Source organism: Paralichthys olivaceus, chromosome 19, assembly GCF_024713975.1.
Source record: "Paralichthys olivaceus isolate ysfri-2021 chromosome 19, ASM2471397v2, whole genome shotgun sequence".
In the NCBI taxonomy this organism is placed as follows: Eukaryota; Metazoa; Chordata; class Actinopteri; order Pleuronectiformes; family Paralichthyidae; genus Paralichthys; species Paralichthys olivaceus.
Genome location: NC_091111.1, coordinates 11,321,414 through 11,349,279, shown reverse-complemented (window position 1 = coordinate 11,349,279; position 27,866 = coordinate 11,321,414). Strand labels below are relative to the sequence as shown.

At 40.5% G+C, this 27,866-nt stretch overlaps 2 protein-coding genes across 2 annotated transcripts in view; one reads left to right on the top strand and one right to left on the bottom strand.

Moving 5' to 3' along the window:
* esrrgb (estrogen-related receptor gamma b) overlaps positions 1-25,298 on the bottom strand; it is a 101,222-nt gene extending 75,924 nt beyond the window's left edge. The window contains exons 1-2 of the mRNA XM_020097730.2: positions 24,990-25,298; positions 3,204-3,385 (exon numbers count right to left, since the gene is read on the bottom strand). The gene's annotated coding sequence lies outside the window, so the exon portion shown is untranslated. The remainder of the gene's footprint in view (positions 1-3,203; positions 3,386-24,989) is intronic.
* On the top strand, positions 1,930-13,226 carry LOC109636158 (transforming growth factor beta-3 proprotein-like). Its single transcript, XM_020097733.2, has 7 exons — positions 1,930-2,721; positions 7,202-7,365; positions 9,428-9,557; positions 9,683-9,790; positions 10,118-10,283; positions 10,455-10,608; positions 10,938-13,226. The coding sequence occupies exons 1-7, from the start codon at positions 2,376-2,378 to the stop codon at positions 11,094-11,096; spliced, it is 1,227 nt and encodes a 408-aa protein (XP_019953292.1). The 5' UTR covers positions 1,930-2,375; the 3' UTR covers positions 11,097-13,226.
* Positions 25,299-27,866: the final 2,568 nt, after the last annotated feature.

Here is a 27,866-nt window from a genome sequence, read left to right as displayed (position 1 = left end):
GAAACTCGAAAATGAAAGATCATCCTGAAAAGAAGATAAATCACTAATGACTTTGCCTTGTGTCAGAATTTTCCCAAATTACTACTGACAAATCTTTAAGATAAGCTTTGACACAGTGCAAAAAAATGTAGAGGACTGTGGGAAAGTGGCTGAGGGATACCAGGAACCTGGACACTTGTCCTAAAATAGTCTGACAATGGCGGGTAAGACATCTCATTCCCTGCCCATTCTTGGATCACAAGAAGTCCAAACACCCATTTTTGGTCCATTTTGAGTTTGGATCGCTCATTCATCATCGCTGAAGCCAACTTATGAATGAAGACATTTCAGTCAGAGCCCGAGCGGCATGACGGGAAACACACTTCCAAACAGAAACAGAAAAAAAAAGTTCCTTTGACCAAATATTGAAGAAAAAAACGATACTATGGAGCGGAATGATCAACAACAAAACGGCACAATGCAGCTTCATTGTAGCTGATATTTACTATATGTGACACAACTAATTATTGATTCAAGGCTGAACGACTGTAAATGAATGAAAGAATTAAAAACCTAAATATAAAATATAAAGAAGTAATAATTCTGCATCCAACACTAGAGACACTAAAATAAGATTATCATATGATACATGAGCATAGGAATAATATGATTTAACATTATTTGAACAAAATGCAGAATAATGTATCTCACCTCAACAAAACAAACATTAGCAAAACAAATGAGGAAGGTTTCTGTGTGAGTTACACAGGCACCTGGTCAAATGATTCAAAGCTAAATATTTACCAAGTTTGGACTTTGTAGAAACTAATTCTTTCCACGCAAACTGGTGGGCAAGAGAAACATAGTGAAATACCAGACCCCATGTTTGGGTAAGGGGGCCTCCAGTGGTTGAGTGAGCTTTGACCTAAAATAGGTCTGAGAAATGTGGATAAGCTCTATGAATAGAGATAAAACAGACTGCGGAGGGGAAAGAGATAAAATAACTTGAGGGCCTGAAAATAAACCTCCAGACATCAGTGCAGAAAAATGAATTTTATGCGGATGGCGGTTTGCAGAGGGCATGGGAAAAATCTGCCTGGATGGACGAGGAAACGTTGGTTCTTTTGAACAGTAATGCAATTATGTTGCCAGAATGTGAAGTCTGAAAGGATTTGTGTAATTTGAGATTGGCCTCTGACAACAGGATTTGTCCCGTATTGTGTGGGGGACTTTATGAGAAGGCTCCATGCAGCCGAAGGGAGGGAGGGAGACAAAGGGCCCAACTGTGAATTATCACAAATTACATTTATGGAATTTTTATGAGTAGAATCTACAATCCATTTGACAGATATAAAAATATCTTCAGATGAGAATTTGGAATTCTTAGACTGACTATTCTGTTGGTCTGAAGTAAGCTGTCCTCGGATCAGCCAATGGAAGGCAACTCATATGTTTATCTCAAATAAAACGTTATAAGACTCTAAAGAGAGCAATTTGTTGGAGGAAAAAAAAGATTTATTTAACCCAGAACTTGTCAGATTGAGTGGAGGGCTGCAAGTACCGAAACTTGCCACTGGAGGGAGGGCCCAGGCTTTGAACACACCAACAGGATGGTGAAGAACCAGATCGAACTGAAACAATCATAAGATCTAAATTTACTCTACTATTATAAAAATGGATGACAAACATTAGAGAATAACTATGAGACCAAATCTCTATACTTAAGACACCTTAATAATAAGGGGAATAAATTAAGAATATTAAATCTATAACTTTCCAACTTCATATAGAAGAACACGATCAGAAAGTCAAACAGTCGTCTGTGGGACATGTGTATTGTTTGTTAGTCAGAGCTGGTGTCTGGTGCGTCTCAGTGCGCACTGTTATGATCTGCGCTCTCCTGCGGTCCCTCCTCCACCAAACGTCAGAAACTACTGGTATAAAACACATGCGAAGACACAACGAGCGCTCAAAGTCTCACACAACTCTTTAAACCTGCCATCCTGCGCGCTGCCTCCTCACAATCACACACACGCAGATTTTTAATGAGAACAGAAGAGGAGAACTGTGCCAAGCTGCGAGACGACTTCAATCTACCGGACTTGCGCACAAGAATGCAAAAGAAAAGCGTGTTTGTGCCTCTAGTGATATTTGCGCAGGATAAATTTGGGAGAGTTTCCTCTGCTCGGGACTTTGATTTGGTTTGATGGGCGCACACACGCTTGGATTTCTGCTGATAACAACGGGGACTGGAGAAGAGCGAATGAAGTGAGGAGTTTTTCATCATCAGGTTCAGAGGAAGTTAAAAAGAAAACAGCGGCGGGGTTCATCAGCTTTGACTCGGGGGCTGTGAAGCTGCACATTTCTACCAAACCGAACCAAATGCAGAGAGAGAGATGCATCTGGGCAAGGCTTTACTGTTTGTCCTCCTCCTCAACTGCGCGACTTTGAGCTCGTCCCTGTCGACTTGTGCCACCGTGGATATTGACCATGTGAAGAGGAAGAGGGTCGAGGCGATACGGGGTCAGATCCTGAGCAAACTGCGGCTGACGAGTCCTCCGCACTCCCTCGGACCGAGTAAAATCCCTTATCAGATCCAGGCGTTGTATAACAGCACCAAGGAGCTACTGGAGGAGCTCGGGAAGGACCGGCAGCAGAGTTGCGGTCAGGACAACACCGAGACAGAGTACTATGCCAAAGAGATATACAAATTCAACATGGTCTACGGACCGCCAGAGAGTAGTAAGTATTACCGCTATTTAGGCAGCAAAGTTTCTGTCACTTTGTGGTTTAAGGCAATCAAGGCGTCAACTGTGCGTAATTACGCACCGATTGAAGGGGCTGGTAGGCGCGTCAATCTTAAACTGCACTTCTATGTCATGTAGTAACTCACTTTAGACAAGTTATGAAACGTATAAAAACACATTGAATTATAATGTGTTTGATATAAGGTAATCAGTTGCTAAAAAATAAATAAAAGTACAACTACTTTTCCCATGAATCTATCAATATGGAAATATTCTTAAATCTCAAGTTTAACTGATGGATACAAAATGTCTCATAGGACAGAGAAACTTTCCTCCTTCAGCAGATGAATGTGAAATCACTCTTCTCAAAACTCTGCACTTACATCATTTTCAAAAATACTGATGTGTCAGAACTGGTCAGAACCAATGACCTCAAGCACTTGAAGGATGTGCTTCGCTCCTGTGACGCTCACCAACCTGTTTTAACCTTGTACCAGTGTTCCAGGAAAGTCACTCTCCTCCTACTCTTGACTCCAGTCTTCCTCCTCTTGTTTTTTTTTTCCTCCATGGATCCTGTCCCTCTCCCCAGATGTTCCCATTTCCTTTCCAGTCAGGCCCAAATGAGAGGGACATCTGCCCAGGCAGGCAGAGGGGGATGCCTGTAGGAGAAGGAGCATAGGAAAAGTTAACAGAGGTGGACAGGGAAAGTTAGATGATGGAAGGACCTCCCTGGTTATCCTGGATAGGGGATCCCTCTCTCCCCAGGATGAGTGGGGACCCATGAAGCCCTCGCATATGACACATCATTACCACCCACGTCCCCATTGAGACAGAGCTTTATCTGCCTGTCCTGGCCTGCACACCGGGAGCCTGTGAGCATGAGATCACTAACTGCAGTCCTCAGGTTTAACTCTGCTAAATTGTCCGTGAAACTAAGCCTCCATCCTTCCCCTTGAATGTGAATGATTCCACGGTACAAACATTTTATTGCTCATAGTATAGCATTAGGCTATATTTATTTATGTTGAACTTTTCCTCTGTGCCACAATTTTCTCTATATAATTAAAAGCTATGAAGTTGAGGAAGAAAACGTTAGCTGAGAGGGACATGTGTCAGTACTTGAGGGAGATTCATACAGCATGTGGTCCGACTGAGGCAGGATTACTAAGAAAGTAGAATAGGATAAGTGCTGTGCGTGTGTGAAAGCCGGAGAGGGCCTCATGGTCTAGAGCAAAGCCAAGACCATTGCATCACAGTCCCTTTGAAATCAACAGGTGTTTCTCAAAAAGACCTATTTTTCCCTGAGCGATGTTCTGTTTCGAATCTCACAAAATGTTTTTTGAATAAAAGCGGCGGGCAGTAGGTGACTCAAGTCTGTGTGATGGTTTTATATTTGGAGTCACAGATGGGCTTCAGACAGATTTACATGTAAAGTGGGTGATGACCACTGTTTCTTTTAGTGTAATCGTATATGTGATTGAAGAACAAATGGGAAAATGGCTTTGTAGCAGAGCTGAACTGCCACATAAGTACCTCAATGTGTGAACCAGTCATCATCTTGACTCCCGTTTTTGCTCCGACGAGCTTATAACTGTCCTATTGGCAGTTTTTTAATTTGCCAGTGTGATCTCATACCAGGAAATATGTATTCCGTCAAAAGCGTGTACAGTAGATCCACATATACACACTGAGTCCGCTCACTGAGACCGGTTAATGTGATTTTCATATGTTGAAGCAGGCAAGATACAGAAAAAACACTTTTTAGATTCATTGTGCTGAGCTTTCACTCTGCTCTGGCAGGGACGACTCCAGATTCTGACAGTTGAAAAGAGACGTAATCTGCCAACAGATTAACACAATATATTGTGAATATATTTGACTTTCTGAATATTTTGTATCTTTATCATGTTTGTGGTTAAATCAGGGAAGTTAACACAGTTCTGCAACCTTTTTATTCAAGGTTGGTATTTGTTGTACTTGGAAACTCACCTCTATTGTTGTCTCACTTATGAATTTTGAATGTTTAGACACAAATTGTGCCAAGAGCTGCACAGCAAATGACAAACAAATCATCCCCATCAAATTATGCTCTATATTTAGAAATATATCATTCCCCTAAATAAATTGAGAGAGCCATTTTTTTAATGCTTTTGATTTCACCTTTATATACCACATTTAAAAGTGTCTATCTTGCCATTGTCTTGTATCTTAATTATAACAATATCATACCCCATAATACCTGAAAAAAAATGTTTCCCCTTCATCATAGTATATAAACATACTGGACCCAAAAACACAACAAAGAATGGAGTAACTGCAGACTCCAGTGGGTAAAACAACAAAACACATTGATGGTCCATTCCCTTTATAATGACACATATAGCATTTACTGATCTCAAAAAATAAATCTATTTTAGGATGGCATGATGCTGTGGTTAACGCTTGGCTAGAGTAACGGAAACATCTGATAAGGTTAGAAAAGCATTCACTTTAACTTAGTTAAGGGCGAGAGAGAGATTTAAAAGACGGATCCACTGTCTGTTGAATTCTGAAGTGAAGCTGCCTCATCCTTGCTTCCTGTTATAACTACTGCAGCCACTAGAGGGCTTTGGCCGTAACTTGAATGTTAAAACCTGCTCTCACACATGCACTGCGACCTTCAACCTTTCTGATCAGTTAAACTAGACATAAAACAGACTTTTTCTCTGCCAGCTATCAAAGTCAGTGTAATGTCAGTGTGCGGAGAATTCACAGCGAGCGAGAGGGCGTGTTGATGATGTTTCCTGCCTCGAACAGCAGAATGAGAGTGATGCTAGTGGTTATGTAGACACAGCCACCTTAGGGTGTTGCCCTTTACGGTACACCAGAACTAGACCGCTGACTTTGTGGAATCAATGTTTGACTCGGAGCCAGTGATTTCACTCTCTTCCTTGGTTAATGTGGGCGAACAAACACTCTCCTTGTGAAGGCTTCTGAAGGTAAACTGTTGACCTTTGGTGGGTCCAAGGCAGCTCTACGAACCACCGCAAATCAGTGACAGGTGCAAATGAAGCAGAAAGCTGACGGAGGACTGGCAAATTACTGCATTGAGAGAGCGGACGGCAAACGTTTGAAAGATTTCCTTTTATAGCATGGTACGCATACAATCTGGCATATGTCAATGACTGACGTCGGACGTCGTCATCATAGTCAGAAGCCGTTCAGGTCCAAAACATTGTCAGTGGGACTGGGGATAGGGTTTTAGATACGCAGACACAAAGAAACTTTTTCATTTCCACCAAATATAGACAAAAAGTGTTGGAAAGTACTGAGGAATTTTGATAAGGAAGGCAGCAACACTAATCATTTCCCTGTGGGCTGATAAACAAAGTGCCAGCCACTGAAGAGCCAGTAAACCCAAGTTCTTGTTGTAGGTGTGAATGGTTTTATGAGTCTTCCAGTATATAATAAACATGGAAATCTATACACTTACTTTAATACTCATGTTGGACTTTATTTCCACTTAAATTGAAGCAATATGGTGCGTCAGACAAATTGAATACACACTGCATCGTCATGTAGAATTCAAAATTGTTACATTTACTGCCAACTCACTTTGTGTTGTTAGTTAATAGAGCACATTACCTTCTTGGAGCATAATGAAATAAAGTTTCTCTTTTATCAAGTGGATAAAAGTTTGATCCACACACTCACTTCCTCCAAACTATTCCTCCCTCACTAGGTCACACGGCCACATTATTATATATTTTCAACTTTATATTAAATCATTTATTACTATAAACTGTGTTGTGACTGAGACGCCAACAACTGTTGCTCTGATTAATTGAAGTATTTTTTCAAGCTACACTGCTTAAATTCAGAAGTTTCAGCTCGTTAACTGCAACGTTTTGATGTTTCTCTTTGTCTCATTCAATGGTAAAATAGGTAGAATGGTAAAAATAATTATAATTTCATTCAATGTCATTATTTTTACCAAGGTTTTTTAACAAGGTGAACATTCTGAATTACACAAATCTTTAGATTAGATAAGAGTCAATATTAATAAAAATTAATAGGTGATTCTTGATTGGTTAATGCTGCACAACATCAGATGAATTAATATCAAATATGTTCTCACATACATGACTCACATAAAGCCAGAAGAACTTTAAAAAGCAATTTGTTTTTGTCACAGTACAAAAAGCACAGATTTAAAGAATAGAATTCAAGCTGTTCTGAAAACCATTTAGCTGCTTCAGGTTCCGGCCTTGGTTTATGGTAAATCAAAATGTCTGCTGCAAAAAAGGCCTAAGAATAGTTTAATTTCATCTCTGAAACTTATGACAGCGTTTACACAGTGAGCATCTGAGATCACGTTGTCGAGAGGTGATGTTACTGTTGTCTGGACATGTGCTGCTGGGTTTTGCCTCAGATCCTGATAAGACTTTTTAAGCCTGTTCTCTCACTAAACTTTTATTTGACTCTCTCTGTTCCAGACGATGTGCTCTATTGCCTAAAAGGCATCACCTCTAAGGTTTTCCGCTTCAACGTCTCCGCCATGGAAAGGAACTCAACCAACCTCTTTAGAGCGGAGTTTCGAGCTCTGAGGATGCCAAACTCAAGCGCCAAGAGGAATGAACAGCGGATTGAGCTCTACCAGGTGTGTAAAGATACAGTTTCCTCGTCCTCCTACAAAGATCAAACGTAGAGCTCACCGTCAAGTCATGTAATCTTTGTATGCAAAAACGTTATTAGATTCTAGTCTGTCAAGAATACATATTACATAAGCTGGTTACTTGTTCTCCACCACATTATTTCAGACCCTAATTGACAAAGCGAGCCAACGACAACCAGATTGTGATTGCAGGCGTGGGTAACAGCCAGGCCAAAAGCCAAAAAGCTCAGCAGGCCTGCAGAGTGTTTGCAGAGCTGGAACAGAGTTACTGTTAGTGCAGCACTGACAGGCCAGATCTATTATGGTCCCCATTTTGGTTCTGTAGAGGTTTTTACCCTTCAGTCCTCAGGAGAGTATGCAAACTTAATTAAGCTGTTAAAAAGGGGGCTCTGGTCTGCTAAGTGATGGGATGATGCAACCGCTTTTCTGAGTTGTAGGAAACGTCATCGAGACCTTGGTATTCTGTCCTTGGCTTAACAGATCAAATACAAAGATTGCTATTAAAATGAAAAAGAACAAAAATACCACAATCCTCTTGTCAGGAGTGGTATTGAATTACTTTTTGGCGATGAATATTGATGTTGTAAATATTGAACCCGAATATCAGTTTCTGTTACTATCTAACATGACATGCATGTGATGCAAGAAGAGAAATCCGACATGACTGTAATCTGATCTACTTTAATCCTCACCAACATAACTACAACAAAAGTTCTCAGATCATCGGTTTGGTATCAAGCAAGTGAATGTTTGCAGATGAGCTTAATGTGTTAGTCATGCAAGCAAAGGTGCTTTTCTACCGAAGAGTTGAAAGTTAAATCAGCTTTATTTTATGGCTGATTTCAAAAAGAGGGGAGAACAAGAAGCACAATACTAAAAAAGCAGCAATGCCACTATGAGCAAACTGCATTTAAAGCAGTAAAGTAAGTATTGGCATAACATATACTTAAGTACATGTTGCATTTCACGACTGAAATTCACTTTTCATCCAAATATATTGAAAGAATAAATGCACATTGTTTAATTTAAAGTAAACTGGTAGTTTGTTCCCACTGAATACATACCACAGTTCAGTTTATTTTCAAGCAAAAGTTATGAACTATACTTTTTTTTTTTAATGTTTAGATTATATAAATAAAACTTTGGGAAGTGTGAAACCAGCAAAGAGACTATGAAACTCTGCAGCTCAGCACATTTTTTTTAGCCTTTAGCTTTTTGATTTGTTCTGACAGGACACATGGCTGATTAGTATTGCTCCTTGTAACTTTGTTTTCACCATTAACTGGCTCCTGTTGTCAGAAAACCTGTTTGATAAAATAACTGTCCTACCTGAGCAAGACATTTTCTTTAGCACCACCAGGCAGACATTTGAGGTTAGCATCTGAAGGTATCGCTGTGCCTGAACATTCATGTGATATGGGAGGATGGCAGGAATGATTCTCATGTTTCTGACAATCTATGAAACGTGCAAGAAAATTGTTAGCGAAAAGCATAGTGTAATTAACGTTAATTGAAGTGAAATGTCAGGGTTAAAAACAATGAAGAAAGTGTTCCACCTTCTACCACCTTTAACAATGGATGTTGGCTGACTGCAGACATCCACGTTTGCTTGCTTTTGCAGCCACATCCACACTTTTTACCACCAAAAGGGACATATTCCAGATTCAGAAAAATTCAACTTTCCCAATTGTAATTACAACTTGGATGCTGGCGTAAATGCTATTTACAAGTGGGAAACCAGTAATTATGGTAACTCCAATATAACATGGAGGTGCCGTTTGCAGTTGCACAAAGGCATAGCATAGCTGTAGCCTCTTCTGAGAATTTTATTATTTAATCTATTGTTATGTTTCTCTCCATTTCTTAGCCCATTAGATGATTCAAGATCAAAAGTATTATGGACAATTAAACAAAATCATTAGTTTGTCAAGCAGCAGCTTCATCTTGTGCCACTAACTATCTGCTGTGTTCTGCTTGTTATTCTGTTGAAGCTGTTTCAGTATTGAGAGAAAACTTTACAGAGTGACTGGTTATTATTGCCCTGCAGATTGTGAGGCCAAATGAACACATTAGAAAACAACGCTACATTGCAGCCAAGAATGTGCTGACCAAAGGTACTCCAGAATGGGTCTCCTTCGATGTGACTGAAACAGTGCGGGAGTGGCTAATGAACAGAGGTGAGACCGAGGTCACTGTCATAAACAATCATCAGTTCTTACGATCGTCCAAAGTTTAACCTATTAGTTTAATGAGACAAAAACCAACTTTGACAACCCTCTTTTCTTTACTTGTTTTTCGTCAGGAAGTAATCTAGGCCTGGAAATCAGCGTGCACTGCCCCTGCCACACCTTCAACCCAAATGGGGACATCATTGACAATGAGCATGAGGTGCTAGAGGTGAAGTTCAAAGGTGGGCTTCAAAAAAGTTTTGTCATATATTTATCTATGCCAGGCGTTAGTTGCTCTGATCTGATCTAATAACTGTAAATGTTAATGTCTCCTTGCCAATGTCTGTTCCTCAGATTCAACTTTCAATTTAAATTACTTTATTTTTACAATTTTATTTAAAATGATATTGTCTCTAATTTCATAGCTTCTTATTAGCATTTTGTAAAATAACAGGAATAAGAGTTTCATTTGTATGAAACCATCATGTGAATATATCATTTTGCAAATTGTACACTTAAGATCAAGGGAAATTATGAAATTAATCTCCTTGATCATGTCTATAATTAAGGCGTGGATATAGATGAGGAGCACAGTCGCTTGGATCTGGATCACCTGAAGAAGAAAAAGGAACAGTACCTGCCTCATCTCATCCTCATGATGATCCCCCCCCACCGCTTGGACACTCAGTACACCCGCCGACGCAAGAGAGCACTGGACACAAACTACTGTTTCTCGTAAGGGATAAATGTATTACCTTTAGAAATTAGCAAAGAGGTGTTTTATACACATATTGTAAAATCCTTAATATATACTGCAACATTATGTATCTCGTATACCCAATGTAACCAAGAGAGTATTAAATGCGTTATCAGCAAAGTTAACAGAGAGACTGATTTTGCTAACAGAAACACGGAGGAGAGCTGCTGTGTTCGCAAACTCCACATTGATTTCCGACGTGACTTGGACTGGAAGTGGATCCATGAGCCCAGTGGTTATGATGCCAACTACTGCTCTGGGCCCTGCCCTTACCTAAGGAGCTCAGATACGACACACAGCTCGGTAAGGACGACTCCACAGCAATTTCGAACACAAGATCTTGTGAGAAAAGAACAAAACAAAAGCCAATTTTCTCCCTTATTTTTAACTCTACACAGAAAAGGCCCCAGCTGAACCGCAAATCGAGTCATCAACAAATCCCCATATAAATTTTTCAATGTATATTTAATTGATCTTTCGGTCATAAAGCCTTTTACACTGAACTTGTCCGTAAATTATAAAGAGTCCTTTACTCAATAAATACTAACGATATAAAAACGTACCTAGTTGTTGTAAAACTGTAAGTATTGTTTGAAAGTGAGTTTTCATCTCTCCTTTGTACTTTCCTATAGCTGCTGAGCCTGTACAACACCCTGAATCCGGAGGCATCGGCTGCCCCCTGCTGTGTTCCTCAAGACCTGGAACCTCTCACTATACTCTACTACTCTGGACGAACCCCGAAAGTGGAGCAGCTCTCCAACATGATTGTCAAGTCTTGCAAGTGTAGCTGAGAAGACACTGAACGGCGAGTGGCACGATTTCTGCTAGGTACTGACCAAACCCATGTGCTCTTCTGGACTCTTAGCTGTGACAAATACTTAAACTGACCCTGTGGACTTGTGGCTTAGACCTGAAAGGTCCCACTTTTTTTTCTAAGGATACAGATTTCTTAAAACTTGAGCTAACCCTTTCCTTGTTTTGTATTTTTTTCCCCACCCCCTCAGTCTGTTCTTAGTGACGAGTAGTTATGTTAATCTTAAAAGGTGCAACCAAACATAGTCTGACAATCTAGGTTGATCTTAAAGCTAGATTACAGAGTCCTGTTCAGATCTGTGACACAAAGAAACAATGACTGAATGAAAGAGACTTACTCTGTGCTATATTTTTTACTTCAGAGCTCAAGCAAATGTTCCACAAAGTTCAAGTCTACACTTTCAGTAGAGCAGCTTTCCTGTGTCTAGCCCTGGAACAGAATTGTTAATAGTCGCAAATGTAGACACCACTCTTCTGAATGGTGGAAGTGTCCTTTCTGACTGGATTCTTCCTTGAACTTGCCTTAAGCCCCCTTCCCTTCAAACAGTGGGCATTATCTTCAATCACAAAAGGAGAAAGGACAGACTTGCTGCTGTATCCAAAGCCATAGCTGTGGTCAGGGAAAAGGAGAGCCGAAAGAGAATGCTTGTTGGATTTGCAATGGAAAGTGAATGAACAAAGAAGTTGAGCCAAGCTTTTCTTTTTTTGGCCAGCCAGCAGCAATGGCCTTTTTTTTCGGTGCATCTAATAGAATGGATGGAAGAAGAAGAAGAAGGAGGAGAAGGAGGAGGAGAAGAAGAAGAGGGGACCTGTATGCAAGGGAAGAACTACGATGGAAACAAGCCATGAGCTCACTGACTGCCATTCACTGGAAGTTTTCATCCCTAACAGGTTCAAATTATTTTTGGGACATCAAAGAATATACTGGAAAAGAACAAGTCTTACGCAACAGTTTTTTTTTTTTTTTATGGGATTTCTTTTACATTAATAGCAGATTTTGGTCTGTTATGCAACTTGTCATATAGTGATTGTTTCACTAACCTGGATGAAATTTGACGTATCTCCATTGGTGGAAACACTTTTATATTAAACCCAGAGTACTGATGCCTTTCCTTGAGATGTAAAAAGGAACTGAACTTTGTTTATTTTTTGTCTTGTGCAAAAAAACAAACTATTTTGAGCTGTTGTATTTTATGAAGGTTATGTTTGATGAAAATCATGTTGTATTAAAAGGTGACTGTTCCCAGATAGGTAAACAGGAAATGTAAAGAAATTTAAAATACAGGCCTTTTATTTTTTCTATTTTCTTTCATACTATCTTACCACTAGAGATGTTCCGATACCAGCATTGGAAATGCCTCTGATACTGATAAAAATGTTGAGTTGGGCATCAGAGAGTATGTGAATCTATGTACCGATCCGATACCACGTTTTTATTATTGGCAATATGTCACGCTGGAAAGTCCCACAAGTAAATGTACCATATGCATGACTTCAGTTTCAAGGGGTGGCACTTCTGTTGTCAATTACAGAACTTATGGCCAATTATAGGTCATACAACAATGATAGCAATCATCACTTCCACACAGGGCTAGTGGCAGACACACTGTTAAAATACAATACACAAGTTGTTTTTTCAGTTCACTGGTATCGGATCGGTGCTTGGTTTTAGAATCCGTGAGGGAAAAAAGTGTATCAGAGCATCTCTACCTATCAACTCATCTGTCACCTTTCACTCATACCAGCTGACAAGCAATCACACGTGTACGTGCAGTCAGGACTCTGGTGTTCATAAAACACTGCACTCTTTCATTCCCTCTGCTCCGTCTCTGTTTGTTTTGGTGCTCTTTTACAGTGTGAAGCCCAAATGGAACAACAGAACGAAGCAGGCGGGGAGAGAAGCAGTAATGTGACAGTGGCTCAGTGTACACTTAGACCTCATCGTCCTCTGAGTCAGGAGAGCGATTCTGAATCCCTGTGCTGTTTGACACTGACCCCGTCAGGGTCATCTAGCCTTTAGGTGATGTTTAGATGATGTTTTTTTGCAGAAATATTGTTTTTGTTTGACTTGTTGATGATAATTGTTATTAAAAACAAAACATGCAAAACCTGTGCGAGACCTTCTAAAGCCACAAGAATCAGACACAAAAACAATCAAATGTAATAGACCTGTGAAACCATTTAACTCCAAATTAGGGAATGATGAATTTACCCACTGGTCTTGTCTGCCGTATTGAAATACCATTTAAAACACTATTTTCTCATAATGTTTTGGTTCCATACGAACATAATTTCTCTTACTTGAATCTCACCAGTCCCACCTGTTTCCTGCAGGCGCATGCAGAGGCCCCTTTTTTTCTACCAGAGTAATAAATTCAACTTCTCCTTCTCTGGAATTGTCGCTTAACAGCTTTCCCAGGCGAAAAGCAATTACTCTTATTTTCAGAGCATATTAATGTGCAGACATCTCTTTATTTTCTTATTTTTCATGAAATGGGTCGCATAAATCACACCTAAACCTGAGAAATGGATTACACATCTTGATACCACCTTCCAGGTGTTATTCGTCCTCCAGTGTGACCCCAGCCTTATCCTTTAATTCAAAGGGAATACAACTCCAATGTTCAGTTTGACCTTTGACCTTGTGGAAAAGAGCTGTACAGCACCTGGATAATAAGGAGTTCATTATTGGTTGTATTTAAAAATGTCTGAAAATGACTGGATTGTAGAACCATTACATCTTATTAATGTGTTTTTAACTTAAGTACTGCAAATGTGATGACAACACATGAATCTTTAAGATTTTATACACTACAAAATTGATGACTTGATGTTAAATACATTATAAATTATTATTAAAGATAAAATATGGCCTGGCCTTTGGCCTAAAACAAGGGTCAGTATTAATAATGGCTTATAAATGACCTATAAAGCATGACTAAATGTTTTAATAATTATTCGTAGAAGGGAGTAGTTTGTAAAACCTTAATCAAGGTTGTTGTATTGGACATTTTTAAGTCACGCCAGCCGCTGGATCGCAATCAGTTGCACAGATAAGAGAGGGGAGGTAGTGGTGTGGGGCATTTATTTGAGCTAATATGGACTGACAAGTAGGCAGAGAGAATTCCCTGTCTCTGTGTGCCCGTTATTGTTCCCTGTCACAAGCAATCAGAGATGAGCCATGATGGAGACACAAAGACCAGAGGGCATGACAGGGTCTAAAAACAGGGGTCGGGGGGGCTTTAATGGCTTTGCAGACAGCCCCTGTACAAACAAACACACATTACTGATAAATGAGCAGCCGTGTCCCATGCATGATTGACTTTTTAACCTTCAGCAAAAGTCACTTACTTCAACTCCAAGTTTATGTGGCCACAAACGCTCAGTAATCTGCAGCTACAGTTTCCCCATTTACTTCTTCAAGTCAGTAAAATGCAACCAAACTGGGTGGTTGCTCTCTGGGTGGACTCCCAGTGAGATTAAGATAATGTAGCTTATTCTTCCAGAGAATCTTTTCCCATGTCGGTGTAATGGAAGCAGGCTGAGGGGTAAGTGATGCTGAGGCCTCTTCTGACAGGGGCTGTAGGTTGGCTTGGGTCTTTCTATTGATGCAAGGAGTCATTTTTGGCTCCCGTAGTGGCTCGCCACATTGTTCCGAATGCCGCCACACAGACGGTGAAAAGCTCACACAGCAGTGATGGGAGCTGCTCATCAAATGTGATAATACACGTTCTGTGTTATAAAAGAGAAACAGCAGATACTGTAATTATATCTCCTGTCTCTCTTCTTTGATTGCATACACACCATTTGGAAAAAAGGGAAACAAATGTCTGTATTCTGCTGAGCCTGGACTTTATTTATAGAAAAACAGACACTAAATGGTGGTTTTTAAGATGCAGATAAGAACACTTTTTTTCTACTTTTGGGGTGAAGCTGGCCACCTCAACCCCAAACCTGCAATAAACCTATTTCCAGCTGCCAGCTACTGGATGAGCAAGCCACAATCTGATTCAAGTTCAGGGTCCACTCCTGGGTTGGAGTCTGACTTTCTCAGAACTTGTAGTCTTCCAAGACTCACCAATGATGAATTGCATGACACGTAAATGCACAGAGGTTTGGAAAACTGTCTGCCGCTATTCCCTGAGCAGATTAACAGATGTGGTGGAGAGAAAAAAATGAGAGGGGGAAGTGAGAGACAGAGAGAGAGAGAAAGTGTGTGTGTGTGTGAGAGAGAGAGAGAGAGAGAGAGAGAGAGTCCTCAAAAGGACTGCTGCTGCAATAAAATCATCAGGTCACATCAGACTAGTTCTCAGGCCCCAGGGTGGAAAGAGTTGTGTAATTCACCAATGGGAAGAGCATGAACACACACACGTCTGGAAAAAAGTGAAGGGGTGAACAAATATGTAAACACATATCAACTTCATAGACCTTTATAGCTAAACAAATGAATGGGAGGTCTGGATCAAACTACATTATATTACAGCACAGTGTGTTTACGTGACAGTATTCCAATAATAGAGGGATGGTGTGTGCTACAGAGAGAGAGTGAGAGAAGACAGAGATAGAGAGACTGTAAGAGGAAAGAAGGGAGACGGAGACAGTGTGAGGTTGTAATTTATAGAGACTTTGAATACAACATCATGCTAAATGTATTACTCTGGACTGAACCGAGCCAAGTTCGCAAGTTTGAATTACATAAACAACTACCGGTTTAGAAAAGCCAGAAAAAGAAAAAGGTGCGTTGATGAGATGTCAGGAATTCAAATTCAAAATTCACTTGGCTAGACATGAAAACACATTCCTTGTTTTGTAAGGTGAATGCTGTATTACTTCTGTTTACCTTTCATGGCGATCACAGATTAAATAGCAGACGCAGCATTAACCTGTTACGGACCTGCCGTGCAGTGCTGTGGTATCTGTTAAAGCTTTAAGCACATTATTTGTCACTCAGACTGAACTTCAGTATTTAAATAGCTGTGTCCCACAAGAGCCAGGAGCATTTTGAGGGACTCTGAGGGTCCCAAGTAGCACCCCCCCTCCCAAGATACACATGATACATGATATTCTTCAAGTCTTCAAAAAAAAGCCTTTAGAATTGCGCAGCTGTAATCTGTGTCATACAGGTCATGATACCTTCAGAAGTTGTACCTAGAAAGTCCAGTTGCCTATAAAGACTTATATCTGAAGATTTTGGAATGTTTGCATCAATGGTGTCATTCTCCTGTACATAGCCAATCATAGAATTTAAGTGGTTCTCACAAAATTGTCGTTACTGTGAATCGGCTGTTCTCAGTTGCCTAACATGCTCATGACCGCATCCTTCAGAGGACTCAGTTTACCCAGTCAACAAGAGCTTTGTAGACCGCAACTGAAATGAGATGGTCTGGTGTACAAAGGACTTTCTCTTTACGTAACTAGCTTGTCCTGCGCTTACCACTGCATTGTTAGCTAGCTAATACTGCTGTATTTACTGTAAGCTGAATGCCTACATAGTTACCTTGTTAGCTTCATCACTTGCATGCAATGAATTCTGGGAGAAGTTTCTCAAGAAGGATCCAGATGTTGGAGACCAAGGATGTGGCCCCTGGGTGGGGATCCAGCTATTGTCGAAACACTAACTTAAACAGTTTCCCCAACCAATGCAGCCTGCCGCTCTGATTTCACACAGGGCTTTTAATTCTACAGCATTACTTGCAGCTTACGTAGACTAATGTCTGCCCTCTTTAGACATTTTGTTATGTTATGAACATTGCATTATTAGTTCTAAAAATGTTTATGCTACTGATAAAAAAGATTTTATAATTTCAAATTATTCTGTAATAGTCATTCATGGTGAAACTGTTCCACCCACAAATTACATTGAAAATACAAAAAAAACGCTTTAAGTAATGTACGGATCTGCTAAGTCACTGATACTGAACAATCTGCAAAACCTTGACTGCAATGTTATGTTTTCCGCTTGTGGCGATATAACATCTACTCTCACTGTTTTTATGTTTATGTCAAGGCACCCGCAGCACTTGATAGAGTTTATGGGGGAAGATCTTCTTGTCTTGGTAAAATAATAAAAACTTCAACAGTGATTTGAAGCACAGGACCAGATGTGTTAAGTTTTTCATTAAGTTTGAACAAAACACAATCTCTTCCTAAACAAAGTGTTTATGTTGCCCTAACCCAACCACACGTGGGAGGCAGAACTTGAACCTCTATTAATGTAATGTCCTGGTAGATATTGCATGACATCAAAACTACAGTTTCATCCTTACAGACTTGTTTCAGTTTTCAAATGATCCTACAGAGGCTGTATAAATGATGCCAGTACTTACATCATGACACAAACAGGGCATCCTAGTCACACACAAACAGTCAAACGGTTCAACATCCTGTAATAAAATGATAAAAAGGATTTCTTTATTGAGGACTGGGGGGGGGGGGGGGGGGGGGGTTAGGTTTCCTCCAGCTCATTTATTTTGTCTCCTTGAAGCTGTAAACACCTTCTCCATTAATATCACGCCATAGGCCCCTGCGCTTTACCTGCGACTAAATAAACTCTCAGAGAAACTTTAGGATTTTAAGTATCCTGTATGTGCATGTGTGTTCAGCTGCTGCAACATGTTGCACATATATGGCTTGTGAGAAAAGGGAAAGTTAAATCACGTGGACACCTGAGCAGTAATACTTGTTGGATGACACTCTAGGTAATGGTAACGCTGTCCGACTCCCTCCACACTCATCCCAGGAGAGTCGAGAAAGACTGATGAGGGAAGTCATATCTTTAACGGCCTCTTATGCAGCTGCCTCAGCTCAAACAGGTAATGGAGACGGTGTCAGCGGGGCGCTTCTTCCTGCACAAGCTCCATGATGATGACTTAAGTGGTTTTGCTAAGTTTATTGTCTTTCTGCCTGTCTGAGAATACTGTACGTTCTCACAGTTACTGGGGATTAAACCGGTGAAGAAAGCTATGCAGTGGCCCCTCCACAAAGAAGAAGAGATTTGTAATTCTTGGATAAAGACTGACAAACACAAAGCCTAAAGTCACAGAGTCAGTGACCTTCAAGAGGCGTGAATTGAAATACAGAAAATAACTAGTAAAGGACTTGTCATCATGGTCTTCATTGGAATTTGGATCGTGTGCAGTCACCTAGATGGACATTAGATGCCACAGTTGCATTTCAAACGTATCCAGTGAAAAGTGAAAACAAAAGCAACAACTCTAAATGAGCACTGAAGTGAAGAGCAGTATTTCAGCTATAACAATAATTTGACTGTTCAAATGTTCAGCTGCTGCTTCAAACACACGTGGATACAGGAAACTGCAGAGTTGGACTTCTGACCATTAACATAAACAACTTAATGCCAAAATTACTCAACAAAAAGTGGAAAAAAAGGCAAATTTGTACATTCTGTAATTACTGTTCTATTAGTAACAAGATATTTCAGCCTCAGTGTTGCCAAGTTACCAGCAGCAGCAGCAAAGACTGCTGTCAATGAGAAACATGCTTGGTTTGTGCCTCCCCATTAATCTGCACGAGACCTCATGACTCCTCTGGCTGGCAGCGCTCCATAAGCGACTGGCTGCTTTACATCTCGCACAGTGTGTGTGTGTGTGTGTTCATTGTAATGTATTGCAGGCCTAAAAGTCCTCCATGGAGGTCTATATGTGTGTACGTACCATAGACTGTATATAAAGATGGATGGCATGTCTCCGCTTCCTCCCACTCAAGGAATGGAGCTGCTGTACCGACGTCCCGCCAATACACTCACTCCACCAATTGCGAGTCAGTCTCAGCTGTCAATCATGTCAATGTTTCACCCCATTTTTATATCATCGAATAACTTATTCAAATCAAGCTTAACAATAAAATTAACTCTTGAACAAACGTCAGTGTGATATGGACAACCTAAATGACAGAAACCATCTCTGAGAAAAATGCATGGAACATTTATGACCAATACTGCACCCAGCCACCAGGGGGTGATTGGGATATATTGGCTTCACTTTTGTAGAGCTATCATGTCGTCCATCTTTCACAACATTGGTAAGTATGTGTGTAGCCTGTATTAATGTTTGGGCCAGGTTCTGTTTCATTTACCGGGTGCTAGTTTGTTATTTACATAATCAATAATGGAAAAAATGAAATGTGATTAAAATAGTTAACAATATATATTGAAAGTGATTTTTATTCCGCATATATACAGTCTTGCATGATCTGTTATCAGTGAAATATTTTGCCAACACAGTAATACGTGGGATTACTCGTGAGGTGCCACTGCAGTAATGGCAGCTTGTCTACTTCCACCTACAACCCGCATTCTTCTCCTGTATATAATTTACGCCTTGACAGCAGAACAGTGGGCCCACTGGAGGGTTCTGTAAACATCATGTGGTAGCAGCGAAATGAGATGAAATGGCCAGTGTGAGAATGATCCCTTTGGCTCACAGTAGCCTGACGAGGCGGGATCACAGAGGACAGTCACTTCAAAGCTGGGTTGCATTAACGCAGCATGTAGGATTTATACTCTAAGTCACTGCGATACTTAAACAAACTTAAATTGCTTAGTTTCCAAGTCACATCCTGCCCCCACTGTAAACAAAAACTAATATGGGCAGTTCCCTCTCACATTCCCACTGCGTGTTCCAACAGTGCACAGGGAGATGCAGCCTTGTAAATACAATCACTGCAAGTGGCCTCACAAGGAGCTGAACTCGCCAGCATTCGTTTGTCTAATGAAGGGGTTTCCACTCAAATGAAAACGCCTCAAAACAAACTCTCGCTGGTTCAGTTTCCCTCCTCTAATGCTCGGATAATCATATTTGTCCAGATGGCCAAATCGAATCTGTAAACACACCAAATAGGATGCCTTCTACCCCCATGTCACCGCTGTACAACACTCCATCTCCGAACCCCCCCCAGCCCAAATCCGATTCCTCTTTGTGTTCCCCTCCAAATGAAATAGCGGTTGCACTGTGGCTGTAAACTGAGTCGATCAGCTGTGATTTGTTATGTTTGCAGAAGGCAAATAACAAACATCCTGGTAGTCAAGCTGCGAGCCGTCCAGCGGTCCACTTCTCCAGCCCGCTGACTTAACATGTTTCTTTTATTACCCAGATTAGGATGTAAATTCAGTTTTATCTTTTCAGCACCACAAACATAACCAGTGTAATGGGAAGCAGAAACCCACCCCGCGTTCAAAACAATCGTTTCACTATTGAAACATGGAATAACAAACAACATTTCCAGCGGAGGAGCTTTGTGGAGTAATTCATTTTGATTAATTTCTCAACTCAGTAATTGTATCTTTATAGCATCATATTTTCACCTATACTCTTTGACACATTTAAATAGGATCCACTAACCTAATGAACAAAGATTTGCCAAATGCTCAAACATACTAAGCATATTGATTGAATTGAAGGGAATTCTGGGGTAGAATTGCAAAGATGGCTGCTTGGTTGGTTGGACGCACAGGACTGGATATGCACAACTTCAGAGGAGTATGTGATAGCATAACGTGCTAATGTGTTTAAGCTTTTTTCAGCACATCGAGTAGGTGCCTCCAAAATATATTGTTTTGTTCCTCTGTCTACATTAATGAATCTATTTAAGTTTATGAACCTGAAGATGAGAGGGGGGTGCCAAGAAATATTGAGGTTATGTTTCCAGTAAGTTTGTTTGTTGGTTTATGTTTATTTGTTTGGAAGCAAGTTGCGCAAAAAGGTGGAGGAATGTGATATGGGTCAGGGAATAACTCATAAAATTTTGGTGTGGATCCAGATTAGAGAGTGGATCCAGGTTTTTCGTTTTTGATTTCCCTTGACATTACGTGATTTTTTTGACATTTTTTCGGATTTTCCGGGAAACAAATCATGGATCTTGATTGAAAAAAATCCTGCATGTTTATGGGACTGAAATCTCTGACTGTGGGGGCCTGTGGACTGTCGGGCCATTGCGGAAGGTCTGCGCTCTTGAATGAATCGCTGGGAGACTCCACATAGCAAAGACGAGGACAATAAACCTCAGCCCAAAACATCCCCATAATAAGCGTTAACGTCCGTGTCGAGGACCACCACCATCGCAATTGTGTTTCCAGGATACACTCAGCTTAACACACCAGTCGGCTTGTTCTTCCACAATATATTTATTGTCTCAGCTCGGCTAATTTAAGGAGTCAACGAGAAAATATTTGCCGCCACATGCGCTGCGAAAGATAAGCAACACTTTGTCACAGAGCGTCAACACATCGAGTTTGTCTACAATGAATTTAAGTTGCAGGGACACCACTGCAATCACATTGTTGTTGGCATGGTAACGAAGAGTGTGAAGCACACATGGAACACTGTGCAGGGCAAAAATATACTCACACACCTTAGAATTAAAACTGTATTTTTACAGCATTAATTATGTGAATTTCAATAATCATTTGAACCATTTGAGGGCCCCATCTTCACAAACCGAACGGAGCATCCTGAAGCGTCAGAAGTTTCTGGTACATGAGCCTCTGTAATCTCCTAAACACAGCACATAACCTGCCATTACCCAGCACACTTTCACATGGCCTCTGTTTTACTTTCCACCATTATACTTGACTTACCGTACACTTACAATTAACTTTGCCCAGTGCTTCCTCTTTTAGGTGTTTTTTGACAGTTTGGATAATTATATCCGGCACCAGGAAACTTTCCTGTAAACGCGTATTAAGGACACTTCTGTAGAAACTTCTGCTCAAGCAGGATCTAGTTCTTCTTCTCAGCCTCGACTATTTCACTTCATCCCCCCTTGATTACATCAGATTGGTCATATGGGGTCGGCCCTTTCATCAGCGCTGTAAATGTAAGGCAGGAAACCCAGGGTCAGACTATTTTTAAGTCCCCTGACGGCCACAATCTGTACTTCTGGCTAAAATTTCACTCCATTCATTACAATCTGATAAGAATTTAGGGCTACTAAAAAAAGATGGAGATCTTGCAGCCATCCTCCCTCTTTTAATGAAATGAAACAGTCCAGAGACACCGAGTTGAGTTTTTGGTGCTGTGTGTCCGGGAATTCCCAGAGAAGAATCCCCCCTACTCCTTGATTTAGCCCACAATCATTTGTCTTTGGCCAAGATAAGAGTTTCACATGTATTTGCAAAGCATTAATTAAGGGAGTATAGTCTGTTATTTCTTAGAATACGTATTGAGAGTAAATAAAGTGGATGTCTTGGGTTTGATCCCTCCACCAGCATCACTGAATCAGAGTCAGACCTCCAGTGTTCAGTGCCCGCGCTCTCTCTCTCGGGGGGGGGGGGCGCAGCGAGAACATCTGTTATCATTTTTTACGTTTAATGACATAATGTTTAATGTGGGGGGCTCAGGCTTCACCAACTCATAAGAAACCAACACACACCGAGCTGATTCACGAGCCTTTTTTTTTTTTTTTTTTTGTTAATGAACAATTCAGCCAGCAGGTCAACCATCAAACACCAAGAAAATTACAAACTCCCTCTGTTATTTCATGAATGATAAACCCAGCCACCCCACCCCCCTTCTTGAAGAAATGCAGTAAAGATTTATTTTTAACGCTTTAATCTAAAGAGCTGCCATGAAATCCAGACGTTTCACCACACCCCACACATTGTTAAGAGCGAGTCACGAAAGTAAACACGATCTGTGATGAATTTCCCAGCAGCAGTAGATGTCCTGTGCATGTTTGGGGGCTGTGACATTCAGGCGGTTCAGATTCTGTCGTTATCGAAAAACATTTATCAGATTTACATGATGAATTAATCCCCAGGCGCAGCTTCTCCTCCAAAACGTCAGGGCCTCACACAGAGCTCAGCAATCAAATGCAAACACGTTGCGGTTTCACCGATACACTGGAGTCAAAAATGTGTCATCCTGCTAATACGAGCTGAAATATCAAAGAAAACAAAAAACCACTGTCTTACATAATCGCAGCCCCTCAGCACTAATCAATCGCAGCTATTCAAATGCAACTGGGAGTGGATCCCAAATAAAGATTGCAACTTCAGACTGAGACATTGACAATTACGGCACACGGAGCCAGAGCTGCTGGGAGACAAAAAAATAAAAAATGGGTAAAGATCATAATCTGGAAAATGTGTTGCCCTGTTTAGCCGGAGAGACAGTGAATGTGGTGATGTCTGCATGTGATGACCCCAAGGGGCTGTCAAACTCATTCCCTGGGCATCGTTAGCATTCAGCTGCACACTATGATCAGAGCTGTCTTACCTTGGGGGGATCAGGGGTGCACGGCCCTCATCTGGTTTGGATTTATGAGAACGAAGGTGGAAAAGTTTTTTTTTTTCCTCCCCCTCTTTTTTTTTTTTTTAAGAGGGCAAAAAAGTTACTCTTCATTTCGGCACTGCTTCTCATTTCAGCTTCTCAATTAGCCCTCTTGGATTGTCAGCCTTTTGGATGCTGAGAGGAGGTTGCGTGAACTCAACCATACAATTGCCAATTTAATCACTGCTCAACGCCAGGAATGTACAACAAAGAATGGAAAAGGGAATTCAATTTCATGTCCAGCTTTCATCTTCAGAAAAGATCTATTACTGTATATAAAAATCAACTGTACAGGATTACGTGACAGGGCGCATGATTAATGTATTGCTTTGAGGGAACTAAGAATAACCCGGTGAGAAATTACCCTTTTTTTTTCCCTCGCCATAATTTGAACCCCCCACGCTCAAGTTTCTGAAATTTCAATGCATCGTTCCCATCTGAACTTTTAAGGACAGATGGGTTTTTTCTGAGAAAGTAAAGCTCTTTAATCCGACACAACAGAACCTAAAGGAACTTCATGCTAAGTACAGACAAGTTTTCCTGTTTTCTCTCTCACTTTAAAGCCACTTCTATGATCCCAATACTAAATCGTACCATATGTTCCAAAAATTACTTCTTTTTTTTTTTTTGCAAACTCACATCCAGCAAGACCTAGAGTTAAAAATAGACACCAGGGAAATTTGGAGGTGGTTCAGGTATGTTGTTGGTTAGCTTCATATGGTGGATCCATTGAAGCCTCTCTATTATGATCAAGTATATCTACAGATGTGTTTGGAGAACAGATTTATAACAGACTTGTGTCGGGTTCTTTGGCTGAAATCAGATCAGATGTTAATCTTAAAACTCGAAGCTGTTACCCGGAGAGTGTAGGGTGTTTTTTAGAAAATATTATTATGTTTAAAAAAAAGAAAGAAAAGAAAATTGTAGTCTATTCATCTTGAAAATATTGAGGGACGTACGCCCAGTGGTTGGGTGAAAGTTTTGTAGATAGATGCACCAAACCATAATTACACTCTTTTGGGATTTTATAAAATATGCTTGTTCACTTCCTTGCAGAGTAAAATGAGAATAAAAGGATGCATTACTTCTAAGACTGGACAATAAAACAATGACAATAATTATTGCGATATAATCAAATATCAATGTAACAAAAAATCTCTTTATATCAATATATTGCTTATGCAGTGTGCAACCACGACTACTAACACTGCTTGTTATATATGTGCATTAACCATGATGCTGAGGTTAGGGGGGTTCATTAGCCTAGCTTAGCATAAAGACTGGAAACAAAGGGAAAGAGCTAGCGTGGTTCCTTTCAAAGGAAGAAAATTAGTCAAGCTACTCCTTGATAGATATTTTCAAACCGTAATGAGAGACGAACGGGTGATGTGCAGCGGACACGTGAATCTTACGTATTGAGTGAGGTGAAGGGGACAGGTGCACGCGGCTGTTTTAAAAACAATGGAAAAGATAATGGAGTTCCGCACAATGCGTTAAACGTCTTACTCCTTCTCAAACTTTGAGCTAAAACAGACACAAACACAAAGACACGGGGACATTTTTTTCATGCTCACTGGGACTTACGTTTCCTGGATCTTTAGCTCTGACGTCCATTAAGGATAAATGTCTGTAAACCCGTTTAGAAACCGAAGAAAAAAAAGACGTTCCACGGGACTCCCGAACTTCCTTGAGATTACTCACTTTTTAAACATGTCTTCAGTGTCAAAGTAATCCAGTCATCATTGTCTGTAAAGTTATGGACCCAATGCAGACAAAGACTTCTCATACTCAATTCGGCATACTCTTAATTGTGCCAGTATTAACAATAACAACACAAAACAAAGAAATAAATAAACAGGGTTGTAACCCACCCCTGAGTGATTGGCCCGCTCAGCTACACCTTTCCTAAAGCATTATGGGAACTGTAGTTCAAATCATGTCAGGTTAAAGAAAAACCCTGGTCCAAGGATTCGATCATAATACATGAGAAGTGAAAACAGAGCTCAGTCTGTTAAAGTTTGTTTTACCTCAGTAAACCAGACCGCTTTCTTTATGAATAGCAAGGAAACCAGCCAGGCAGATTTGCTATGTGCGAAATAATTTTTTATGTCCGACCTCTGAGTCAGAGCCATACCTTTGAGTCATACCTTTTCCTACAACTCTGTATCATTGAACGTGAAGGTTACAATTTCAATAAAGTAAAAAAAAGTTTATTTAAAAGTCAAAAAGTGAATTCTGTGTCCGCTTTGCCAGACAGGTTCTGGGTCGGAAAAACTGATACTGGACTTATTTATGGGTTTTTCATGTCACTGTATAAGTTTAACTGGATCTCAAATTTGATACACTGAATTACTGGATCTTTTATAATCCTAACTAATGGAAGTTGTCATGTCCTATTACCCACAAGGCCACATCCCACTTTTTCACTTATTTTCCTCAGATTTTTATTCCCTTCTCTTATGCTATCTAATATTTATCTTCAGCACAAAGTAATATGTGATTCTGAGAATTACACTGCATGCCTTTTATTGCGTGTAATACTTTGGATCTACAATTTTAAGCTTATTGCAATTTGTGGTAGATAGAACTGTCAGATAAATGCCTCAGATGTAAATACGGGGCGAGATATAGAAAAGTCTGACTGTGGGACATCTCCTGAAAAAACAAACAAAATCAAGAAGCTGTGCAATGTTTTAAAAATCGTTCCAAAGTTTATATCAGTTTTTTTCCTCCCTGAATAAAGACCCCTCAGAGACTATTACACTTACCTTTAAATTTTACCAACTGTGACCCCATTCCCCGAAGAAAGTGCCCATAAAAGTTCCACAGAAATTAATTACGAGGAAAGTCGAACTTCCCATTGTTAATTTGCCAGTTTATGTCGGTGTCCCCGCGGGAAAACGGAGATCTCGGGCAAATAGAGCTCACCGGGAGATGTCATTATTGTGGCTCGCTCTGTGAAGATACAGTTTCAGTGCACATAGCTGCAGGGTTGTGGCCATTACCACAAACACACCGCAAAAACACACTGGTTCAACTCTATTCCACAAGTAGAGGATACAAGGGAGAGGGTGGGTTTTTTCCACTTTGATGCTCCGTCTGTCTCTTCTCAAGAATGAATTCTATTATAGAGGGTCATCACGATGCCTCCCTATAGAAACCCACTGGCATCAGACTGTATTATTTTGGCGATGAGCCTGAGAAGCAAAGAAAACATTGGCCCCAAATGATGATCCGGGCTTGGCTGAAGGAGCAGAGGAGACGTATATATTCTCAGCAACATTACATCAGTAATAGCAGTGTGAATGTGTTCAATCATACCTTATCATGGTTGTCAGCCCCAAAGGACATTATCACTGCATCATTTGTTAGTTAATTTGTTACTGGAGTTAGACCGAAGCTGCTTTCAGAAGTACAAGTCAGTCCAGAAATTCTCCGGATGGGCTGTAAGTGAGAATGTCTGAGTCCGTTGCTCCCTGGTAAAATTAAAGTTATTAACTGAAACACGTTTAAAGTCAATAGTTTCCACTGAACATAGTGATGTTAGAAAAACAGCAAGAAATATGATATCATAAAATAATCTTCAGTGTGCTACACCGAGCCCACCAACTGGCTACGATTTCCACAACGGGGGCGGGAGAATTGAATTTGTCAACCCTACACCTGCCAGTCCATTGGTTGGAAGATTTTTGACTGACTTGTTGCATTAAAAAATAAATCTGACAGTAGATGTTTGATGAAGGGTGCACAGAAGCAAGCACTGAAGCAAAGCATGTCTAAGCACAAGCATGTGCTACTCAAGTGCAGTCGCAGGGTTTTGAGTGAAAGCATTACAAAATCAGAACGTGAAATCAATAAGTCCTGCTGTCAAAATGAAAGATAGAAAAAAAACATAAATGTTTCAGACATTTTCCTGTTGTTTTGAGCGTCTCACGTACGAGGAAGTTGTACATGAAAGGCAAACTCTTTAAATTGAACTCTTTTCCTGAGTTCCTGTCTGAAAATGGCTAACGAAAGTTATGACACTAAGAGGATGTACAGCGCTCTAGGAATAGCTGGTCAAGAGTGGGGGACTAAGATTAGGATGGTTCTTAAAATGTGTGAGTACAGGCAATCTTCCCTGACCAGCCATAAAATCTTTGTTTTACACCCCCTCTCTCTCCCTCTCTCGCTCTCTAGCTCTCTCTCTCCCCTGCTGGCCTCATTGGTAAAGTTTCCATGAAATCGCAAAGCCTCTCTCGTCTTAGATACAGTGCAGTAGATGTAAAGCGATAATTCAGAGCTGGGGAGAGAAAAGAGACCACATGGCTAACTGGTAAAGACACGGTTGGGCTGGAGGACAATAAGAGGAGGATGACAGATTGATAACAGAAGAGATGGAGCGTGTTCTTCTGTTCTCTCCATTATCGATTTTACTGAAAATAACACGCCGTGGTATGTCTGAGGCCATACAACATTTTC

Bases quoted from the DNA above. Each gene is read 5' to 3' on its own strand.
- LOC109636158 (XM_020097733.2), top strand. From the start codon at position 2,376: ATGCATCTGGGCAAGGCTTTACTGTTTGTCCTCCTCCTCAACTGCGCG. The intron at 9,558-9,682 runs GTGAGACCGAGG...GTTTTTCGTCAG, and splicing joins GGAGTGGCTAATGAACAGAG to GAAGTAATCTAGGCCTGGAA. The intron at 9,791-10,117 runs GTGGGCTTCAAA...TCTATAATTAAG, and splicing joins GCTAGAGGTGAAGTTCAAAG to GCGTGGATATAGATGAGGAG.